General features: G+C 37.4%; 3 protein-coding genes across 5 annotated transcripts; 2 read left to right on the top strand and 1 right to left on the bottom strand.

Annotated features, from left to right (window-relative positions):
* Window positions 1-4,314: 4,314 nt before the first annotated feature.
* On the top strand, window positions 4,315-9,419 carry LOC111796974 (putative pectin methyltransferase QUA2). Of its 3 annotated transcripts, none has more exons than XM_023679812.2 (9): window positions 4,315-4,525; window positions 5,160-5,871; window positions 5,959-6,091; window positions 6,797-7,037; window positions 7,234-7,459; window positions 7,567-7,742; window positions 7,858-8,161; window positions 8,257-8,395; window positions 8,937-9,419. In XM_023679812.2, the coding sequence occupies exons 2-9, from the start codon at window positions 5,186-5,188 to the stop codon at window positions 9,093-9,095; spliced, it is 2,064 nt and encodes a 687-aa protein (XP_023535580.2). In that variant the 5' UTR covers window positions 4,315-4,525; window positions 5,160-5,185; the 3' UTR covers window positions 9,096-9,419. The 3 variants fall into 3 exon arrangements, with proteins under 3 accessions (XP_023535580.2, XP_023535576.2, XP_023535577.2); XM_023679808.2 differs by having other exon boundaries at window positions 4,315-4,622; XM_023679809.2 differs by having other exon boundaries at window positions 4,315-5,069.
* Window positions 9,420-10,187: 768 nt separating this feature from the next.
* Window positions 10,188-14,765, top strand: LOC111797037 (Ubiquitin carboxyl-terminal hydrolase family protein). The gene is made up of 3 exons (XM_087124682.1): window positions 10,188-11,496; window positions 12,467-14,195; window positions 14,349-14,765. The coding sequence occupies exon 1, from the start codon at window positions 10,255-10,257 to the stop codon at window positions 11,482-11,484; it is 1,230 nt and encodes a 409-aa protein (XP_086980808.1). The 5' UTR covers window positions 10,188-10,254; the 3' UTR covers window positions 11,485-11,496; window positions 12,467-14,195; window positions 14,349-14,765.
* Window positions 12,359-14,872, bottom strand: LOC111797040 (uncharacterized). Its single transcript, XM_087124681.1, has 4 exons — window positions 14,729-14,872; window positions 13,362-14,634; window positions 13,145-13,291; window positions 12,359-13,058 (listed from the first exon to the last, which is right to left on the bottom strand). The coding sequence occupies exons 1-4, from the start codon at window positions 14,783-14,785 to the stop codon at window positions 12,526-12,528; spliced, it is 2,010 nt and encodes a 669-aa protein (XP_086980807.1). The 5' UTR covers window positions 14,786-14,872; the 3' UTR covers window positions 12,359-12,525.
* Between the last annotated feature and the right edge of the window lie 1,719 nt (window positions 14,873-16,591).

Raw genomic sequence — 16,591 nt, 5'->3', positions numbered from 1 at the left:
CAGTAATTTCAGAAGAATGTCGGATTTAAAACAATATTGTTTTTACCCCATTTGATCTTGGAAGTAAAAAGGTAAAAAAATTATTGGTTTAGGGTGAAGTGATTTCATAAATGTGGTTGGTTGAAGCATTGAATGATTTTTATAGTCAAAATTCAGAAGGCTCTCTCGTAAGTTTGTCAATAAATGCGGCGATGTGGGACATTTCCAACCCCTTATTTACGCCTTAATTTCTCATTTTGTTGTGTACTTTCATGTTTCTTTCACCTCATTTATTTAGAAAAAGAATAAACCGAATTAAACCGAACCGAACCAAATCAAACCCTACATTATCGAGAAAAAAATAAATACTCGTTTTAGCTTAACACGTCTTCCTGTAATTTCACAGCTCTCTTCACTAAAACAGACTCCATCCTAATTTTTTTCATTTGTTTGACGGTTTAACTTATGCTATGTCTTTTATAAATTCCAGTCTCAATCAAAATAGATCAAATGTGCCACGGCGTCGATGACTGCTTAATCCTATTTGTACTGTTATGTCTCGAAAAGACGTTTTTATATACAAAATTCCATTACATCCAAATGGGATGGCTTGTTTGTGGGGCTCTAGAGGCACAAAGGGCAAAGGCTATAATTGGCCATTATAAACACTACAACATTTGAAAGTGAGTGTTGTTTGTAACCTTGTATGCTTTGCAGCTGCCTTGTCTTGTATCGTGTCGTGGTCTCTCCAATATAATGGTAGTTGTGAGTGTTTTTTTTCCGGAGTCAACTGAATCAAATATTTGACTTTTTCGTTGAATCTATATGTCAAAATCAGCTAAACTTTCTCTACTCGTAAATTAGACCGTTACAATTATATCTTAAAATTTTTCATTTGATCAATTACAAAATTTTTACCATTAAGTATTTCATTGCAAATTGCACAAACCACATATATGAAACTATTATGACGGTTACCGTAAAAAACTACAATTTTACCCATTTTATTATTATATAAGAATTTAAAATTATAAATTTTGTAATAATAAAAAATATATATAATTTTAATTTTTGAAACGAAAATTACACGAGGTTACAGATTAATTTTAACGATTTTGTAAATTTAGAGAGGTAATCGATGTTCAGGGTGTGATTTATTATTTATTTTTAAAATTATATAAATAAATAAATAAATATATTATATATTTATTTATTTATTTATTGCTTTTACTTTTGAACTACCACAATGCACTAACAAAAAATGTCATATATTGTCACAATCAATCTAGCTCATCTGCATAAACCTTTTCAGCTAATTTGCTGTCCTTTTTTTAATTATTATTTTTAATAACCAAAATATATTTGGTTTTATATTATATTTATAATATAAAACCCAATATTTTTATAATTGTTGACGATTAACAAATAAAAATCCCACAAAATTGGTTTTATTTATTTATTTAATTGATAGACAAACAAACAAACAAAATTATTGGGAGGTTGAGGAAAATAATTAAATTGAAGCAACACAACACATGGGGCATTTTGGTACATATTTAAATTAATTAATTAATTAATGAATTATTTTTATTTTTTAGTGTACTATTCAATAAATTCTCATCCCATTTTTGTGCAATAGGTTGGGCTTTCTATTCAAAGAAACCCACTTTTTGCCTCTCATTATTATCCTTATCCCTTTTTGCCCTCACAAAAAAATTAATTTAAATCTAATTAATATTACAAATATATCTAATAATTCTTAATATCTTTAATTGGTTATAAAAAATTATAATTTTTTTAATACATTTTATAGACAAAAATTTTGGGTTTAATTAAAATATTTTTCAAATTAAAATAAAACCCATATTTATGCTTTTACCTATCAATTTCAAAAATTAAATTCATGCGGACAGCCGACCACGACGGCTGCTTTGGCCAATTATAGGCGGCATTAACTCCGTAAACGACACCGTTTGTGTTTCCTCATTATGTATGTCGGAAAAATAAAAAATTAAATAAAAAAATTAAATCCACTTATTTTGTTGACTAATACGACGTCGCTTGATCTAGCACATGGAGTTTAACAAAAGGAACAAAGGAAACAATGCTGTACAGTCAAATCAGAAATCAACACTCCACGTGGTTTAATTATTTAAACATTTTCCTATACTTAAAATTAATAATCCTTAAATCTTTCAATAAAAATATATTTATGTTTAGTAGTCGACAAATTCGAATTTAAATTCAATATATATATATTTCATAAATTTATTAAAATGAGATTTAACATCGTGTAAGCATACTTAAATTTATTAAAACTAAAATAAATATAAAAATTAAAATGATATTTTTTAAGATCATAAACTAAAATACATTAATATTTTTTATAAGGGAATTAGGTGAATTTAGGTTTAAATAATTCCAATAAAAAAATGGGAATTTTAAATGGAAAGTAATAATAATAGTTAATTAATGATTAAGCACATTAAAAGTGGTTTTAGGCAATAATGGTGTGTGCTTAAAAATGTTGAAAATAAAATTATGAATAATTATTTTCATATATACCAAAATTATAAAATTATTAGTCAAAGGTCAATTTCTCCGCCTCCCACCCTTTAATTCAATTATAAATGTCAATTTTATTTATTTATTTATAGAAAATATAAATTTGGAATTTATATATTCCATAAGAATAAATAAATAAATTTTAAAGAGGCATTATTTAAAGCAGAATCGGATCCCGCGTTTCGTCCACCAAAGCACAAACTGCCACCTCACTCTCATTCGTAATTTCGAACAAACAAGAATAAAAAAATAGAAAAAAGAAAACTCCTTCCACGTCGGTGCACAGCCAGCACCGGGACCCTATTATCCGGCTTTGCCACGTCACCCCACCGACACCTCGTACGCGGCTCTACTGGGTCCCACTTCCTTCTATTTTCACACACAAACTCCCATTATTTCTAACTCTCAATAAAAATTAAAATAAAATAAAATAAAAAACCATTTAATAAAAAGGGAAAAATAAAATAAAATAAAATAAACAAATGTATTCGTGGAATAAACTTTATATCTATTTTATTTCTCATATTTTAAAATTACCATGTCTAATTTATTTATGATAAATTAAAATTTTAATTAACCAATTTAGATTTATAAAATTTTAATTTAACACTAATTTAAATAAAAAAAAGAAATTAAACAGGGTAGGGAGATTAGGCAAGGTTAACTATATTCAATATTTGCCATTAATAGCCGCCTCGGTAATGAAAAAAATTGATGCTAGATCTCCTTTGCTATTTTAAAATTAATTACCAATTATAATACTCTGAAATAAAGTAGTCTATTTTTTATACTAATTTTATACAATTAATTTTTTTTAAAAAATATATTAATAACCTTTTTCGTTCACTTTCAATTAAAAAAAAAAAAAAAACCCCATTACTTTATTTTCTATTTACTAATAAATAAATAATTAACATTATAAACTTTATAATTAGTTAAATAAAAAAAATATTGGAGTCTTAAAATTTAAATTAAAAAATTGAATAAAAGAGACTACTTACTTCTTCTTTAATAAATAGTTCAATAATCTAGGGTGAAACCTAATAAGGGTGGCTGACCTTTCTTTCCCGGGCTTGTGTTCCTTTTCCAATCTTTCCAATTCTGTAACAGTGGCTATAAAGGACATCTAACGGCCGCTAGACCACCGTAATGGGGCGCCCTCCCCCTTTTTTTTAGTTTCCATCGCTCTTTTCGCCACACCGATCGAGTATAGCACGAGTGATCCATACGAGGTGGTGATCCCCATTCTTGTCTTGTCCGCGCAGTACTCATACTGGAAATTAGAATCAAGGATTCCTCGATCTGATGCCCTATATATTTGTCGGTTTTTTTTTTTTTTTTTTTTGCCACCAACTCCGGGAGACGGGTCAAAGTTTTTGGATCTCGGGCTGACCGGAAACCCATTTTTTGTAATTAGCGTTTGAATTCGTCCTTTTTTAATTTATTAATTTGATTTTAATATATTAAAATTATAAAAATAGATAAAAATTAAAAAATTAAAATATTGAATAAATTAATTAGTTGAAGTGTTATAATTAATAAAATGAGTAGTTATTAAATGACTAAAATACACACAGAAATTGGGGATTGAAAAGGTTGTAGCTAAAAGAAAAAGGTATTAAATTGGTAAATTAATTTGAGTGAGAATTACTTAATATAATGAAGAATTAAGGAGGTGATTAAAATAATTAACATAATTAAAATAATTAATAATGCATGGAGTATTTTTAATTACTAGAAAAGAATATAATAGAGTGGGAATTGGGAATCATTTTTAGTCTTCACGGGAGCTTTCAAGCTTGTCGTGATTGGATCTGTACGAAATCTCCATTTTCTTCTCCTCCCGCTCTCCACACACAGTCCACTCCTCTCTTCTGCTTTTAATCCGAGCGCTTCCACATCCAGTAATGGAGTAGTGTTTGAGAGAGAATTGGAAATCAGTTTTGCGAGCTTAAACAAGACGACAATGGCGGCCTAGGGTGTCGGTTCTTCTTCATTCTATATTCAATTCAGCCTTGTTTGTGTTCTTCCCGTTTTTATTCTTCTATTCATCTTGTTCACTTCGCTTTTTAGTTGAGGTACTGTCTTTTGGATTCTTCTTACTGTTTTTCATGCTGGTTTGGGTTTAATTTCTACTCTGGATGAAGTAGCTGGGATTGGTTCTTGTGTTGTTTGAAGGATAATGATGTTTTGTTGTGAAGAATTTGTGTTATGGACTCATTGTTTACTGCTGAATCTTCTTGATTGAATTGCTTTGATGTGCTGTTTGTTTGTTTGATTGGAGGATGTTTGGATTTTCCTTCGTAGCTCGTTTGGTTGATCTTGAATCGTTATCGATTGGTGTTACTACTTGTTTTCTTTATCTGATGTTTTGAATTGAAGATGTGGATCTTAAAAGATGAATTCGTTCTTTTAATTATGTTTTTTTGGATGCTGGCGAGTGCGCGTTGCTTTCCAAAGATGAAATCTGGATCTTCGTGTCAATTAATCGGTCTCTTTGCTTTAATGTTTTGAACTAAATCGAGGTGGAAAAGTGATTTACACTGCAAATTTCTGTATTCGTATTTGAATTGGAACTTGTATTGATTTGCTTCTATGAATTTTATGTGTTCCAGTTGATTTTGCATTACCACGGCAGACAATGTCCAGGCCTTTGCATCGAGGTTCGTCCGGTGTGAAGGTACATGGTCATGATGATGATAAATGGGACTCCCAAATGAAGGATAAAACTGATAAGGAAGAAGTGGATAGAAGAGGTTCTTCAGATCATGGAGGAAATGGGAGTCCCTTTCGTCTATTTCTTCCAGACATTTCCCCTTCCAAATATGGAGGCACTGAGAATGGCTTTGCTTCTGATTCTTTTTTAGTTGGGAACTCACGAAGTCGGCAGCAATTTATACTGCAAATGTTGAGATTGAGTTTAGTATTGATTATAATTCTTGCTCTTACTGGTTCTTTTTGGTGGACGCTCTCCATTTCTGGTTCTTCCCAAGTTCAAATATTCCATGGTTATCGGCGACTCCAAGAGCAGCTTGTTTCAGACCTTTGGGATATAGGGGAGATTTCTCTTGGTCCTTCAAGGTTGAAAGAGCTTGAATTCTGTTTGCCGGAGTTTGAGAATTATGTTCCTTGCTTCAATTCGAGCGATACAAAAGATGATGAGTATGATAGACATTGTGAGCCTGGCTTGTGGCAAAATTGTTTGGTTCAACCTCCCTTGAATTACAAGATTCCACTTAGATGGCCCACTGGAAGGGATGTTATCTGGGTAGCAAATGTGAAAATCACAGCACAGGAGGTCCTTTCTTCAGGAAGCTTGACCAAAAGGTTTGCCAAGAAATTCATTTGAAAAACCCCCCAATAGATTGAGCTCACATTATCTTTCTTTGACTAAGTGTTCTCCTGAATTTACAGGATGATGATGCTAGAGGAAGAACAGATATCTTTTCGTTCTGCCTCTCCAATGTTTGATGGTGTTGAAGATTATTCTCACCAGATTGCAGAAATGATTGGGCTGAGAAATGAATCAAATTTCAGAGAAATTGGGGTATGTATGTCACTGCTCTGTTGAAGCCAGTTCATCAGTTGTGGTCTTCTATACTTCGTCGCTAAGATACAAACGGTCATGCACATGCCGCTCCATCATGGTCATGCACATCCTGTCATTTTGAAGGAAACCAAATTCAATTGATCCTTCATGGTTGTAGATGTGATGTGAGATCCCAATGCTGTCAGTGAGGACGGTGGATCTCAAAGAGGGGTGGATTGTGAGATCCCACCTCAATTGAAGAGGGGAACAAGTGTCAGTGAAGACGCTGGGCCCCGCATGGGGGTAGATTGTGAGATCTTACCTCGGTTGGAGAGGAGAACAAAGCATTCTTTATAAGGGTGTGGAAATCTCTCCCTAGCAGATGCGTTTTAAAAACCTTGAGGGGAAGCCCCGAAGGGAAAACCTAAAGACAACAATATCTGTTAGCGGTGGGCTTGGCTGTTACATGCGACTTCTTATTTTGTTTGGGAAAGATCATCCAAATTGCTTCACTTCCAGCGTCAACTCCATAATACTCTTACAAGGATATTCTTATTTCAAAGCCTTAAATTTTTAGCATTTTCTTTTGTTTTAAGCTGTCTACTCGGATGATGCTAGATAGCGAGTCATGGAAAATTACGTCACTGAGGAACATATTTATGTTAACGTATAACGCCAGTTTGAATACCTAACAAGAAGTTGCACCTTCCTAAAATTTTGCAGGTAAGAACCCTTCTAGATATAGGGTGTGGTTATGGAAGCTTTGGAGCACATCTTTTCTCCAAACATCTCTTGACTATGTGCATAGCAAATTACGAGGCTTCTGGCAGTCAAGTTCAACTGACTCTTGAAAGGGGCCTTCCTGCAATGCTTGGTTCTTTTACTTCAAAACAGTTGCCATATCCATCTCTTTCCTATGATATGGTTCATTGTGCACGATGCGGTGTCGACTGGGATAGTAAAGGTACACTTAAAGCTTCGTTCCATGATATTGATGGGTGCTACTCTTTGATGTTAATCGATTTTATCAAGAGAACAAACTCGGTTTTTGAGAACATCATAGATTCTATATATCGTGTGGCACTCTGTGGTCAATTATGTCCAATCTTTGTGTATATTCTGACAAGGAAACTTCTAAATCTTTTTCTTTTTTCAAACAGATGGTAGATACTTGATCGAGGTCGATAGAGTTTTGAGGCCCGGTGGGTATTTCGTGTGGACGTTGCCACTTACCAACACTCAGGGAATTCTTCACAAAAAAGAGAACCAGAAAAGATGGAATTTCATTCAGGATTTCGTAGAATATCTGTGCTGGGAGATGCTTTTTCAACAAGACGAAACTGTTGTCTGGAAGAAAACTAGTAAAAGTAATTGTTACAGCTCACGGTACGACATCCGAGGCAGAACGCATCGAACTTTATGTCTTGCTTGATTATTTGTCAATACAAAAACATTACAGTCCTAATTTTGTCTTTTGCTGCTTTTATATCTAGGAAGCCAGATTCATCTCCTCCAATATGTGGTAAAGGTCACGATATTGAATCTCCATATTATCGACCACTCCAAGGCTGCATTGGTGGACGAAAAAGTCGTCGTTGGGTTCCTATTAACGAAAGAAGAACTTGGCCTTCGAGGGCTAACTTGAACAAGAGTGAACTGTCTTTGCATGGTAATTACGACGATGCTTTAGTTTCTTCGAATAAGTTGAAAGGAAAGCTTTGATTTTATTGGATTTGATGATATCCCATTACATATCACTGACATGTCAAGTTGGCATGTTTCAGGATTGGCTTTAGATGATTTCACAGATGATTCTCTAAACTGGAAAATGGCAGTAAAGAACTATTGGTCTCTTTTGTCACCATTGATCTTCTCGGATCATCCGAAAAGACCAGGCGATGAGGATCCTTTACCACCATACAACATGCTTCGGAATGTGCTAGATATGAACGCTCATTTTGGAGGCTTCAATTCTGCATTGTTGGAGGCTGGGAAGTCTGTATGGGTCATGAACGTGGTACCGACCGATGGACCGAACTATCTTCCCTTGATAATGGATAGAGGTTTCATTGGGGTATTGCATGATTGGTAATACTATTCTTCTAAACTTGGTGCATCTCATCTGACGTTTGCTGCAGAAAATTTCTTTTGTTCTTACGTTCTAGTTGCCTTCTCCAATTCAGGTGCGAGGCCTTTCCAACATATCCTAGATCATATGATTTGGTGCATGCGGCAGGGCTTCTGTCCCTCGAAGCAAGTAAGAAGCGGAGGTGCTCGATGCTCGATTTATTCATTGAGATTGATCGGTTACTTCGTCCAGAGGTACTATTTCCTTTCCTTTAGTTAGTGTTGTTAGTTCTAGTGTTGGTGAAGAATAAGAATAACCAATAAAGTATGTTGAAGTTCTGCTGCTGAGCTCCCTAAAACTTAGCAATCTCTCTATGGGAAACAAGGAATGAAGGACTTTAAACCAATACTCAAGGGAGGCTATGTTTGTGAGGTTGTGAGTGTAACAGCCCAAGCTCACCGCTAACAAATATTGTCCTCTTTGGGTTTTTCCTTCCGGGCTTCCTCTCAAGGTTTTTAAAACGCGTTTATTGTCCTCTTTGGGCTTTCTCTTTCGAGTTTTCCCTCAAGGTTTATAGTCTTTAGACTTTCCCAACTTTCCCTCAAGGTTTTTAAAACGCGCCTGTTAGGAAGAGGTTTCTACACCCTTATAAAGAATGTTTCATTCCCTTCTCCAACTAACGTGGGATCTCAGTGCTTCCCACTTGTACATTTCACATCTTAGATTGGTTGAAAATTGTCGTGCGAATGGTGATATCATTTGTTGTTGATGTCGACGATGTCACTGGTTTTACAGGGTTGGGTGATAATCCGTGACACCGCTGCACTTATCGAATCGGCCCGAACTCTAACTACACAGCTTAAGTGGGATGCCCGAGTTATAGAAATCGAAGATAACAACGACGAGAGAGTCCTAATCTGCCAAAAACCCTTGTTGAAGAGACAAGCAAAGTGATTAGAAAGTATTTTATATTGATTCCATGGATATGATGGAATAAGCATCATAGGAGGCATAGAAACAGGAAAGAAGAGAGTACACAAATTAGGATTGAACACACCAGAATAGCAGCAGCCATAGAAGCCGTAAGGCCGAAATAGGATCATGTAATTATGCAGAAGATGAGCACAGAAGTGAGAATTTGTAGGATTGTTTAGAGCTTTGTATTTTTATGCACTTCCTCAAATGTTATACCTCAATGTGATTAAGATTGTGAAATTGGATCATCAATAAGCAACCTCATATTTTGCTCTGTCAAAATATAATTCCCTGTTATTTTTATTTTCTCGTAAATTTTAAAAAATTTCTTTATTATTATAATAATAAATTGAGCATAAACGCTGGTGACTTTGCTTTGGGCTTTCCAAGCCACCTCATACCAATACACAATGGTATGATATTGTCAACTTTTGAGCATAAGCTCTCATAGCTTTGCTTTGGGCTTCCCAAAATGCCTCGTACCAACAGAGAGAGTATTCTTTGTTTATAAACTCATGCTCATTCCCTAAATTAGCCGATATGGGACTTTCATCATCCAACACCTCCCCTCGAACAAAGTACGCCTCCCCTTAATCGAGGCTCGACTCCTTTGGAATCTTAGTCATTTTGACGGCCTTCGAGGAGGCTTGACTCCTCCTCTTTTGGAGTCGTTTATTCGACATTTGAGGATTTACTAACCTATTGGCACGACTAAGTTTAGGGCATGACTCTGATACTATGTTAGACGAACATGACTCTTCACAATGGTATGATATTGTCCACTTTGAGAGCTCTCATGGCTTTACTAGGTGGAGTAAAATTTAGAAATATTTTTAACCAAAATTTATGTTATTTTAAAATATACCTTTTATTAAGATTTTATTTTTAAGTTGTTAAATGCACAGTTTTTTGTAACTTAATATTAAAATAAATGTTGGAGTCTAATAAATTTGTACTAATTTAAGTGGATTTTACAACTTCTTACTCTATTTTATTTATTTATGAAGATTTATGTCATAATTTTTAAAATAATTTAAATAAATATAATTATTAATACAACTTAAATTCTAGGAGTATAAATTAAATTTGTGAAGAAAAAAATGAAATACTTAAGCTCCAGATTTCCAGTGTTTCCAGCATGTCCAGTTTAATCAGCAAGAGCAACCAAATCAAAATTCTGATGGCTTGGCGCCTTCTCGTCACCAACCTAAAATCCCCTGAAACCCTAACCCTAACGAACACCCTCCGCCATTCCTCTGCTTCCTTCCTCAACCAGAAACTCCCATTTTCCACCTCCTTCCTCGTCACCAAGCTCCCCAAGAAGTTCAGGAAGAAACGCAAGAAGCAAGAAAGCCCTAGAACCAAGCTCGTTCAATCCGAACCTAATCGCATTTCTTACTTCGAGCGCATCGTTGAAACAGATTCCTTCTTCAGATTCCTTTTTAAATCGAAGGATTTCCTTTCGAAGCAGCCGGAGCACGTTCTTCGCCTCGACGATGCCGGTAAGCTCTATCGCGAACTCGGTTTCCCGAGAGGACGCAAAGTCGCTCGATCTATTGAGCGACATCCGCTCATTTTCGAACCCTACCGTCACGTGGATGGGAAAATGTGGTTTGGATTTACCGAGTTTATGGAGAGGTTGATCGAGGAAGAGAAGGGGATTATGGACTCGATGGAGATGGATAGGGTTAGAACTGTGAGGAAGTTGTTGATGATGTCGGCGAATAAGCGGATTCCATTGTCGAAAATCTATCACTGCAGATCGGTGTTTGGGATTCCAGAGGATTTTAGAGATCGAGTGGGGAAATATCCGGATTTCTTCCGAGTTGTGGTGGAAGATGATGGGAAGAGGGTGCTGGAATTGGTCAATTGGGATCCTCTGTTGGCTGTTAGTGATCTCGAGAGAGAGTTCGTGATGAACGAGGATAAGGCGAAAAGGGCGTTCAAGTTTCCTGTGAAACATGGGAAGGATTTGGATTTGGATGAGGATGATACGAGGAAGCTGAATTTGTTGAATACACTTCCATTGGTTTCGCCATATTCGGACGGATCGAAGCTGGAACTTTGGACATTGGAGGCAGAGAAGTACAGGGTTGGCGTGGTGCATGAGTTCTTGAGCTTGACATTGGAGAAGAAGGCTTCTATTCATCATATTGTGGAGTTTAAGGAGGAGTTCAGCTTGACTAAGCATACTTATCAGATGCTTCGTAAGCAACCCAGAACCTTTTATCTGGCTGGTACGGAAATGAATTGGGTTGTTTTCTTGAAGGATGCATACAATGAAAATGGCGACTTGATTGAGAAGGATCCTCAAGTTGTTTTCAATGAGAAGCTGCGTAGATATGCTCAAATGAAGAAAATGGAATGATTCCTATCAAAGGTGAGTGATATTGATTTAGAAATGAACTGTTTTTGTTCTTAGCCAAAAAATATCTGTCACTCCAATGAGGTAAATATAGATCTTCTTTGGCATACACTATTTGTTAGGCTGAATCTCTGTTTGTTTAGTTTGATTTAAAGTGGGATTAGTAACACTTTATAGTCAAGGATAGAATTGATAGAATTGTTAAGTCCACCGCAGTAGATATTGTCCTCTTTGGGATTTCCACACCCTTTTAAAGAATGCTTCATTCCTCTCTCCAAAACGCGTCGGAGAAGTTTCCACACCATTTTAAAGAAGGCTTCATTAGGGAGAAGTTTCCACACCATTTTAAAGAAGCTTCATTTCTCTCTCCAACCGACATGAGATCTCACAATCCACCCCCTTCGTGGCTCAACACCGCTCGGTGTTTGGCCTTGATACTATTTGTAACAATTTGTAACAGCCCAAGTTAGGGAGAGGTTTCCAAAGAATGCTTCATTCCTCTCTCCATCCGATGTGAGATCTCACAATCCACCCCCTTCGTGGCCCAGTATCCTCGCTGGCACTCCGCTCGGTGTCGGCCTTGAATTTGTAACAATTTGTAACAACCCAAGTTAGGGAGAGGTTTCCACACAGTTTCCACACCCTTATAAAGAATGCTTCATTCCTCTCTCCAACCGATGTGGGATTTCACAATCCACCCCCTTCGTGGCCCAGTGTCCTAGTTGGCACGCTGCTCGGTGTCTGGCCTTGATACTATTTGTAACAATTTGTTACAGCCCAAGTCTACCCCTAGCACATGCGTTTTAAAACTTTGGGAAGAAGCTTGGAAGGGATAGCCCAGAGAAAACATATCTGACATATCTTGTGCAAAACCAAATGGGAAAGTCATAGATTATGACATTAAGAAATGCAATCTCAATTCACTAAGGTTAAAGAGAACATTTTAACCACATGACTAACGCAGTTCTATGGACGGGAAAAACAGGGCAGCAAATGTGATAGAGCTGAAGAAATTGGGAAACAAAACAGAACAGAAAACACATCCTAACGAGATGATGATGATGGAAGGGCTGATGAATCCATCCCCAGAGAAGAATGGCGTAAGGTTGGCGCTTTTGATCTGTGCCTGCCTTTGTGTGCAACACTTGCACTACTCCTGTGCCCACTGATGGAAGATGACGATGGTGCTATATGGCTCGTTTTCCTTGATGTTCTTCTATGAGAACACCAACTACCGTTCCCTAGTGCAGCTTTGGCAACGCTGTCAGTTGCGACTTCTCGAGCTCTCTGTGCTTTGATGGGCTGCTTGTTTAGATAAACAAGACTTGGAAGAAGGCCAACAACTGCCTTGCGTAGCTGGTCGTCGCTCACATTACTTTGAATTGGATTCCCCAACAGATTAAGAGCTTGAAGAGAGTTGTAGTTGGCAACAAGTTGGGCCAGAGATTTGTTTGTTGAAATCTTGTTGAAGCTTAGGTCGAGAACCGTGAGCTTCAAGAGGCGATGCAGTCCATCAACATCACTAATCTTGTTGCCAGCAAGATAGAGTTCCTTAATAATCGCACAGTTCGACAACCCTGGTGTACATTTCAACAAATTGCACATTCAGAATCATCAGAAATTGATAAGTTTTAGACCTTTCGATACGTTTTTCAAACAGTACCATGTCCAATGTGAGATATACGATTGTAACTCAGATTGAGTATCCGAAGTCGTGCTAATTCTTTGAGTCCTTCAATGGCACTGATCTTGTTCCTGGACAAGTTAAGAGTATGCAATCCCTTGGGCAGTGATCCAGGGTTAATGTGATCTGGCAACCAACCATGTAAGTGGCAAGAATAGTGCTATGCCAAACATTTGGAGATATAAGAAGGAATTACCTATGAGATTTCCAGACAAGTTGACAGATCTAAGACCGGATAGGTGCCAGATTGTGGGTATGGCTTTTAAGCCAATGCCAGAGATGTGAGCCACGGTTGAGGAAGAATTGAGCGACCCAATGATGCTATTGGCATACAAAATCTCTTCTGTCAGATTGGGTTCTCCACGTCGGGGTGTGTGAGTTGCAGTTCGCTCTGGAGTTCGCGGGAAGAAAGTATCTGAATCATTGTCTTCCCCGACCACGTCAATTGAAAGACAGGGCTCTAGTTGAAGATCCTTCACCCACTCATCCACTCTTCTTAGGGAAGAAGATGATTCTGCTGAAAATGCAACCCACTGGTTTTGTGGCCATAAACCAGAAACTCCAATAAACACATTCTCCCGATCCTGATCATCGCTTTCGTTGTTTTCGGGGCATCCTCTGGATCCAGGTGATTCCATTATACTCTGCCCCGCTGCTCTGTTCGGCTCAAGATTGTCAGAGCAATACCCACCTTGCTGATTGAAAGCAGAGCTGGTGGGAAGAGCCTTGGTATTGGTAGTCCACGGCTTTTGTAGGTTTCTATGGCTCCACAGGAACAACTTCCACCACAATCTCCTGCTTCTGGAAGGTAGAATCTGGCTCGAAGAACGCTTCTTCAACATGACTTTATCAGCACTGTGATGAGTCATAACAGACCCTGGACTCCCCGGATCAACATAGTTCCTCATTTCGTCTGCCAATTCTTGCAGTTTTTCGAAAGACTGAGACATTGGAGGAGGCAACTGATGAGGAGATAAGTTTCTAAGCACATCCCTGCTTTCCAGATTAGAACATGAGCGTTCAAGTTTAGGTAATGCCCAAGATACTGCCTTACCAATTCCAGGATCACTAGCATGTCCACTTTGGACAGTATCAGCTCCTTCAATAATGATCTTATCAAATTGTTTTCCCAATGAACTTGGAAATTGAAACTCGAATTCTTCTCCACATGTGTCTTGAGCAGGGAGATCAAAGTCAGAAGGGTTCCGCTTGATCGAGTTGTCGTCTCGCTCATCCTCCCCTTCATATGCTGGTTCTACTGCTCCTCCTGCTACAGAACTCTCATGATTGTTCGTTAACTTAACATCCAGCTTAGAATTATTCTCTGATGGGTACAGAACTGAAACGTCCAGGTTAGACGGCTTCCTTTCTCCACCTTGGAAAGGCTCCTCACAGTGATGGATGCTGCTGTCATGCAAAGTTTTCGACAGATAATTCAATTCGGTAGGCTTCTCTAGTTCCAAATCGATCTGCAACCATAGATTAAGAGGATACATATATTCAGCAAACTCCGTTGGGAAACTTATCAAGCAAGCAAGATATGAATAATGAAAGAAAACATGCCTTGGTTTTCTTCTTCCCTGTCCGGCCAGAGAAACAATTGAATTTTGCCATAAGCATACTTCTTGAATGATAAGAAATGTTCTCTACGTTTCGTTTCCTGTTAGTAATCCCTTTCAAATGCTCACATCGCTAACGATTTTGACAGCAATACTTTGTTTTTTTATAAAAGGTCGACCGGAATGAAATTAGCCGTAGTCAATCGGAAGACGCCGAACCAACAACAAACTGCAATCGGACGAAGTCCATGGACCAGAAAATCCCCAAAAATTGTCAATTCTAGGGGAAGATAGAGACGATATCACTGCGACGTCGGCCAGAGCTATGAACGAGGCAGCTTCTCCTCAGAAGCTTCACAAAAAATTCCTCGACGATAAGAAACCTACTCGCACAAACAAGGTAGACCGGTATAAACGATATCAAGTTCAAAATCGGAAAAAATGTCCATGCGATCTGTAATTTAGTCGAAGAAAATCTACGTATTGGCAATTGAAGATGAAGAAAGAAGATGAAATAGAGAAAGGAAAGCACCTTTGGGCGATGAGGAACAAGAAATTGAAAGAAACAAGATCGGGCGATTCAGAACAAAGTGCTCTGAACTCCCAAATCCAAGAATGGTGTAAAATTGAGGAAGAAGAGAAGTGGAGGCAGGATAAATAGAGCACCGAGTTACAGTTAAGAGAGAGTAATAACAGCAGAAAGAGAAAGAAAGAAGTCTCGCATGGAACGCGCCATTCTTCAAACAAAATATTTATTTAATATAAATCAAAATTATAATTAAAATGTGGTGGAATATTTGTTTTATATCCTGAAATTCTACATGCCACATGGGCCGTAAATAAATCAGGTGTCCACGCTGTCATTATCTCCAACTTTCATCCACCACCGTCCGATCATCGGTCTTCATCCAAAAAAGGACGACTTACGGTGATTGTTGTCGTTTCTTTTAGTTTCCATTTTTAGCAGTTAAATTATTATTCTACACTACATCCATTATTGGAAGGAAGGAGCAAGGGTAATGGCACGTGTGAGATAACATGCATGGATGCTTGAGTATTGAATGGTAAGAAATCGACATCTCTTTTCTTATTCGCCAAAGGTCACCTCCTCGCGCACCCCACCATATATAAGTTCGAAAACTTCCAAATATTTGGTTCATTTATTTTAAAACTATTGTCTTTTGTGATATTTGAGTAAATAGGGGATACATGAATCAGATGGACCCAAGCTATTGGGCCCGGCCCAGAAGATATATAAAGAAGAGATATTGAGTCCTTTATTTCCCAACGGAGCCCAGCCCAACTCAGTTGCTGAAGAATCCAGATTCGATGGCTCATAAAGAAGCATCATAGGATAAAACAAATCGATGTGGGACCGACGCAGTTCATATAACACGAACAACCAAATAGACCATCAAAAAACAAAAACGAAAACGAATTCCCAAATCCAGAAGATTCATACACAAAAATGGAATAAAAATGAAGGATTTCAAGGGCAATGTACCCAAGCAAGGGGAACCAGAGATGTGATAGCACAAAATCTGGACAAAAGAAAACCCCCAAAACTCAGAGAATCAATTTACGCCTCCAGAACAAAGCCACCAAGAATACGATCAAAAGATCTCACCACTTGAAGCTGAAAGGAGAGGCCAATTTAATCAACAATGAAATCAAACCCTAATGCCAGAAACCCCCAAAAGCCAAGAAGCTGTAAAATTGGAATCGTATGCCTTTGAATTAAAGCTTACGATGAATATATATATAGCGCCTGAAACCCTAGACGACCGTTTCTGCGGGGGTAATTTGGTAATTTTCTCAATACGGCAATAATATGTGGGCTTTGGGCTTGGGCTTGGGCTTGGGCTTG

The sequence above is a fragment of the Cucurbita pepo genome, chromosome 6 (assembly GCF_057944985.1).
Source record: "Cucurbita pepo subsp. pepo isolate OVF chromosome 6, ASM5794498v1, whole genome shotgun sequence".
NCBI lineage: Eukaryota > Viridiplantae > Streptophyta > Magnoliopsida > Cucurbitales > Cucurbitaceae > Cucurbita > Cucurbita pepo.
This window is presented reverse-complemented; position numbering and strand designations above follow the sequence as displayed.

Bases quoted from the DNA above. Each gene is read 5' to 3' on its own strand.
- LOC111796974 (XM_023679812.2), top strand. From the start codon at position 5,186: ATGTCCAGGCCTTTGCATCGAGGTTCGTCCGGTGTGAAGGTACATGGT. The intron at 7,743-7,857 runs GTAATTACGACG...GGCATGTTTCAG, and splicing joins GAGTGAACTGTCTTTGCATG to GATTGGCTTTAGATGATTTC. The intron at 8,396-8,936 runs GTACTATTTCCT...CTGGTTTTACAG, and splicing joins ATCGGTTACTTCGTCCAGAG to GGTTGGGTGATAATCCGTGA.
- LOC111797037 (XM_087124682.1), top strand. From the start codon at position 10,255: ATGTCCAGTTTAATCAGCAAGAGCAACCAAATCAAAATTCTGATGGCT.
- LOC111797040 (XM_087124681.1), bottom strand. From the start codon at position 14,785: ATGCTTATGGCAAAATTCAATTGTTTCTCTGGCCGGACAGGGAAGAAG. The intron at 13,292-13,361 runs GTAATTCCTTCT...GTTGGTTGCCAG, and splicing joins CTTGTCTGGAAATCTCATAG to ATCACATTAACCCTGGATCA. The intron at 13,059-13,144 runs GTACTGTTTGAA...AATGTACACCAG, and splicing joins TATATCTCACATTGGACATG to GGTTGTCGAACTGTGCGATT.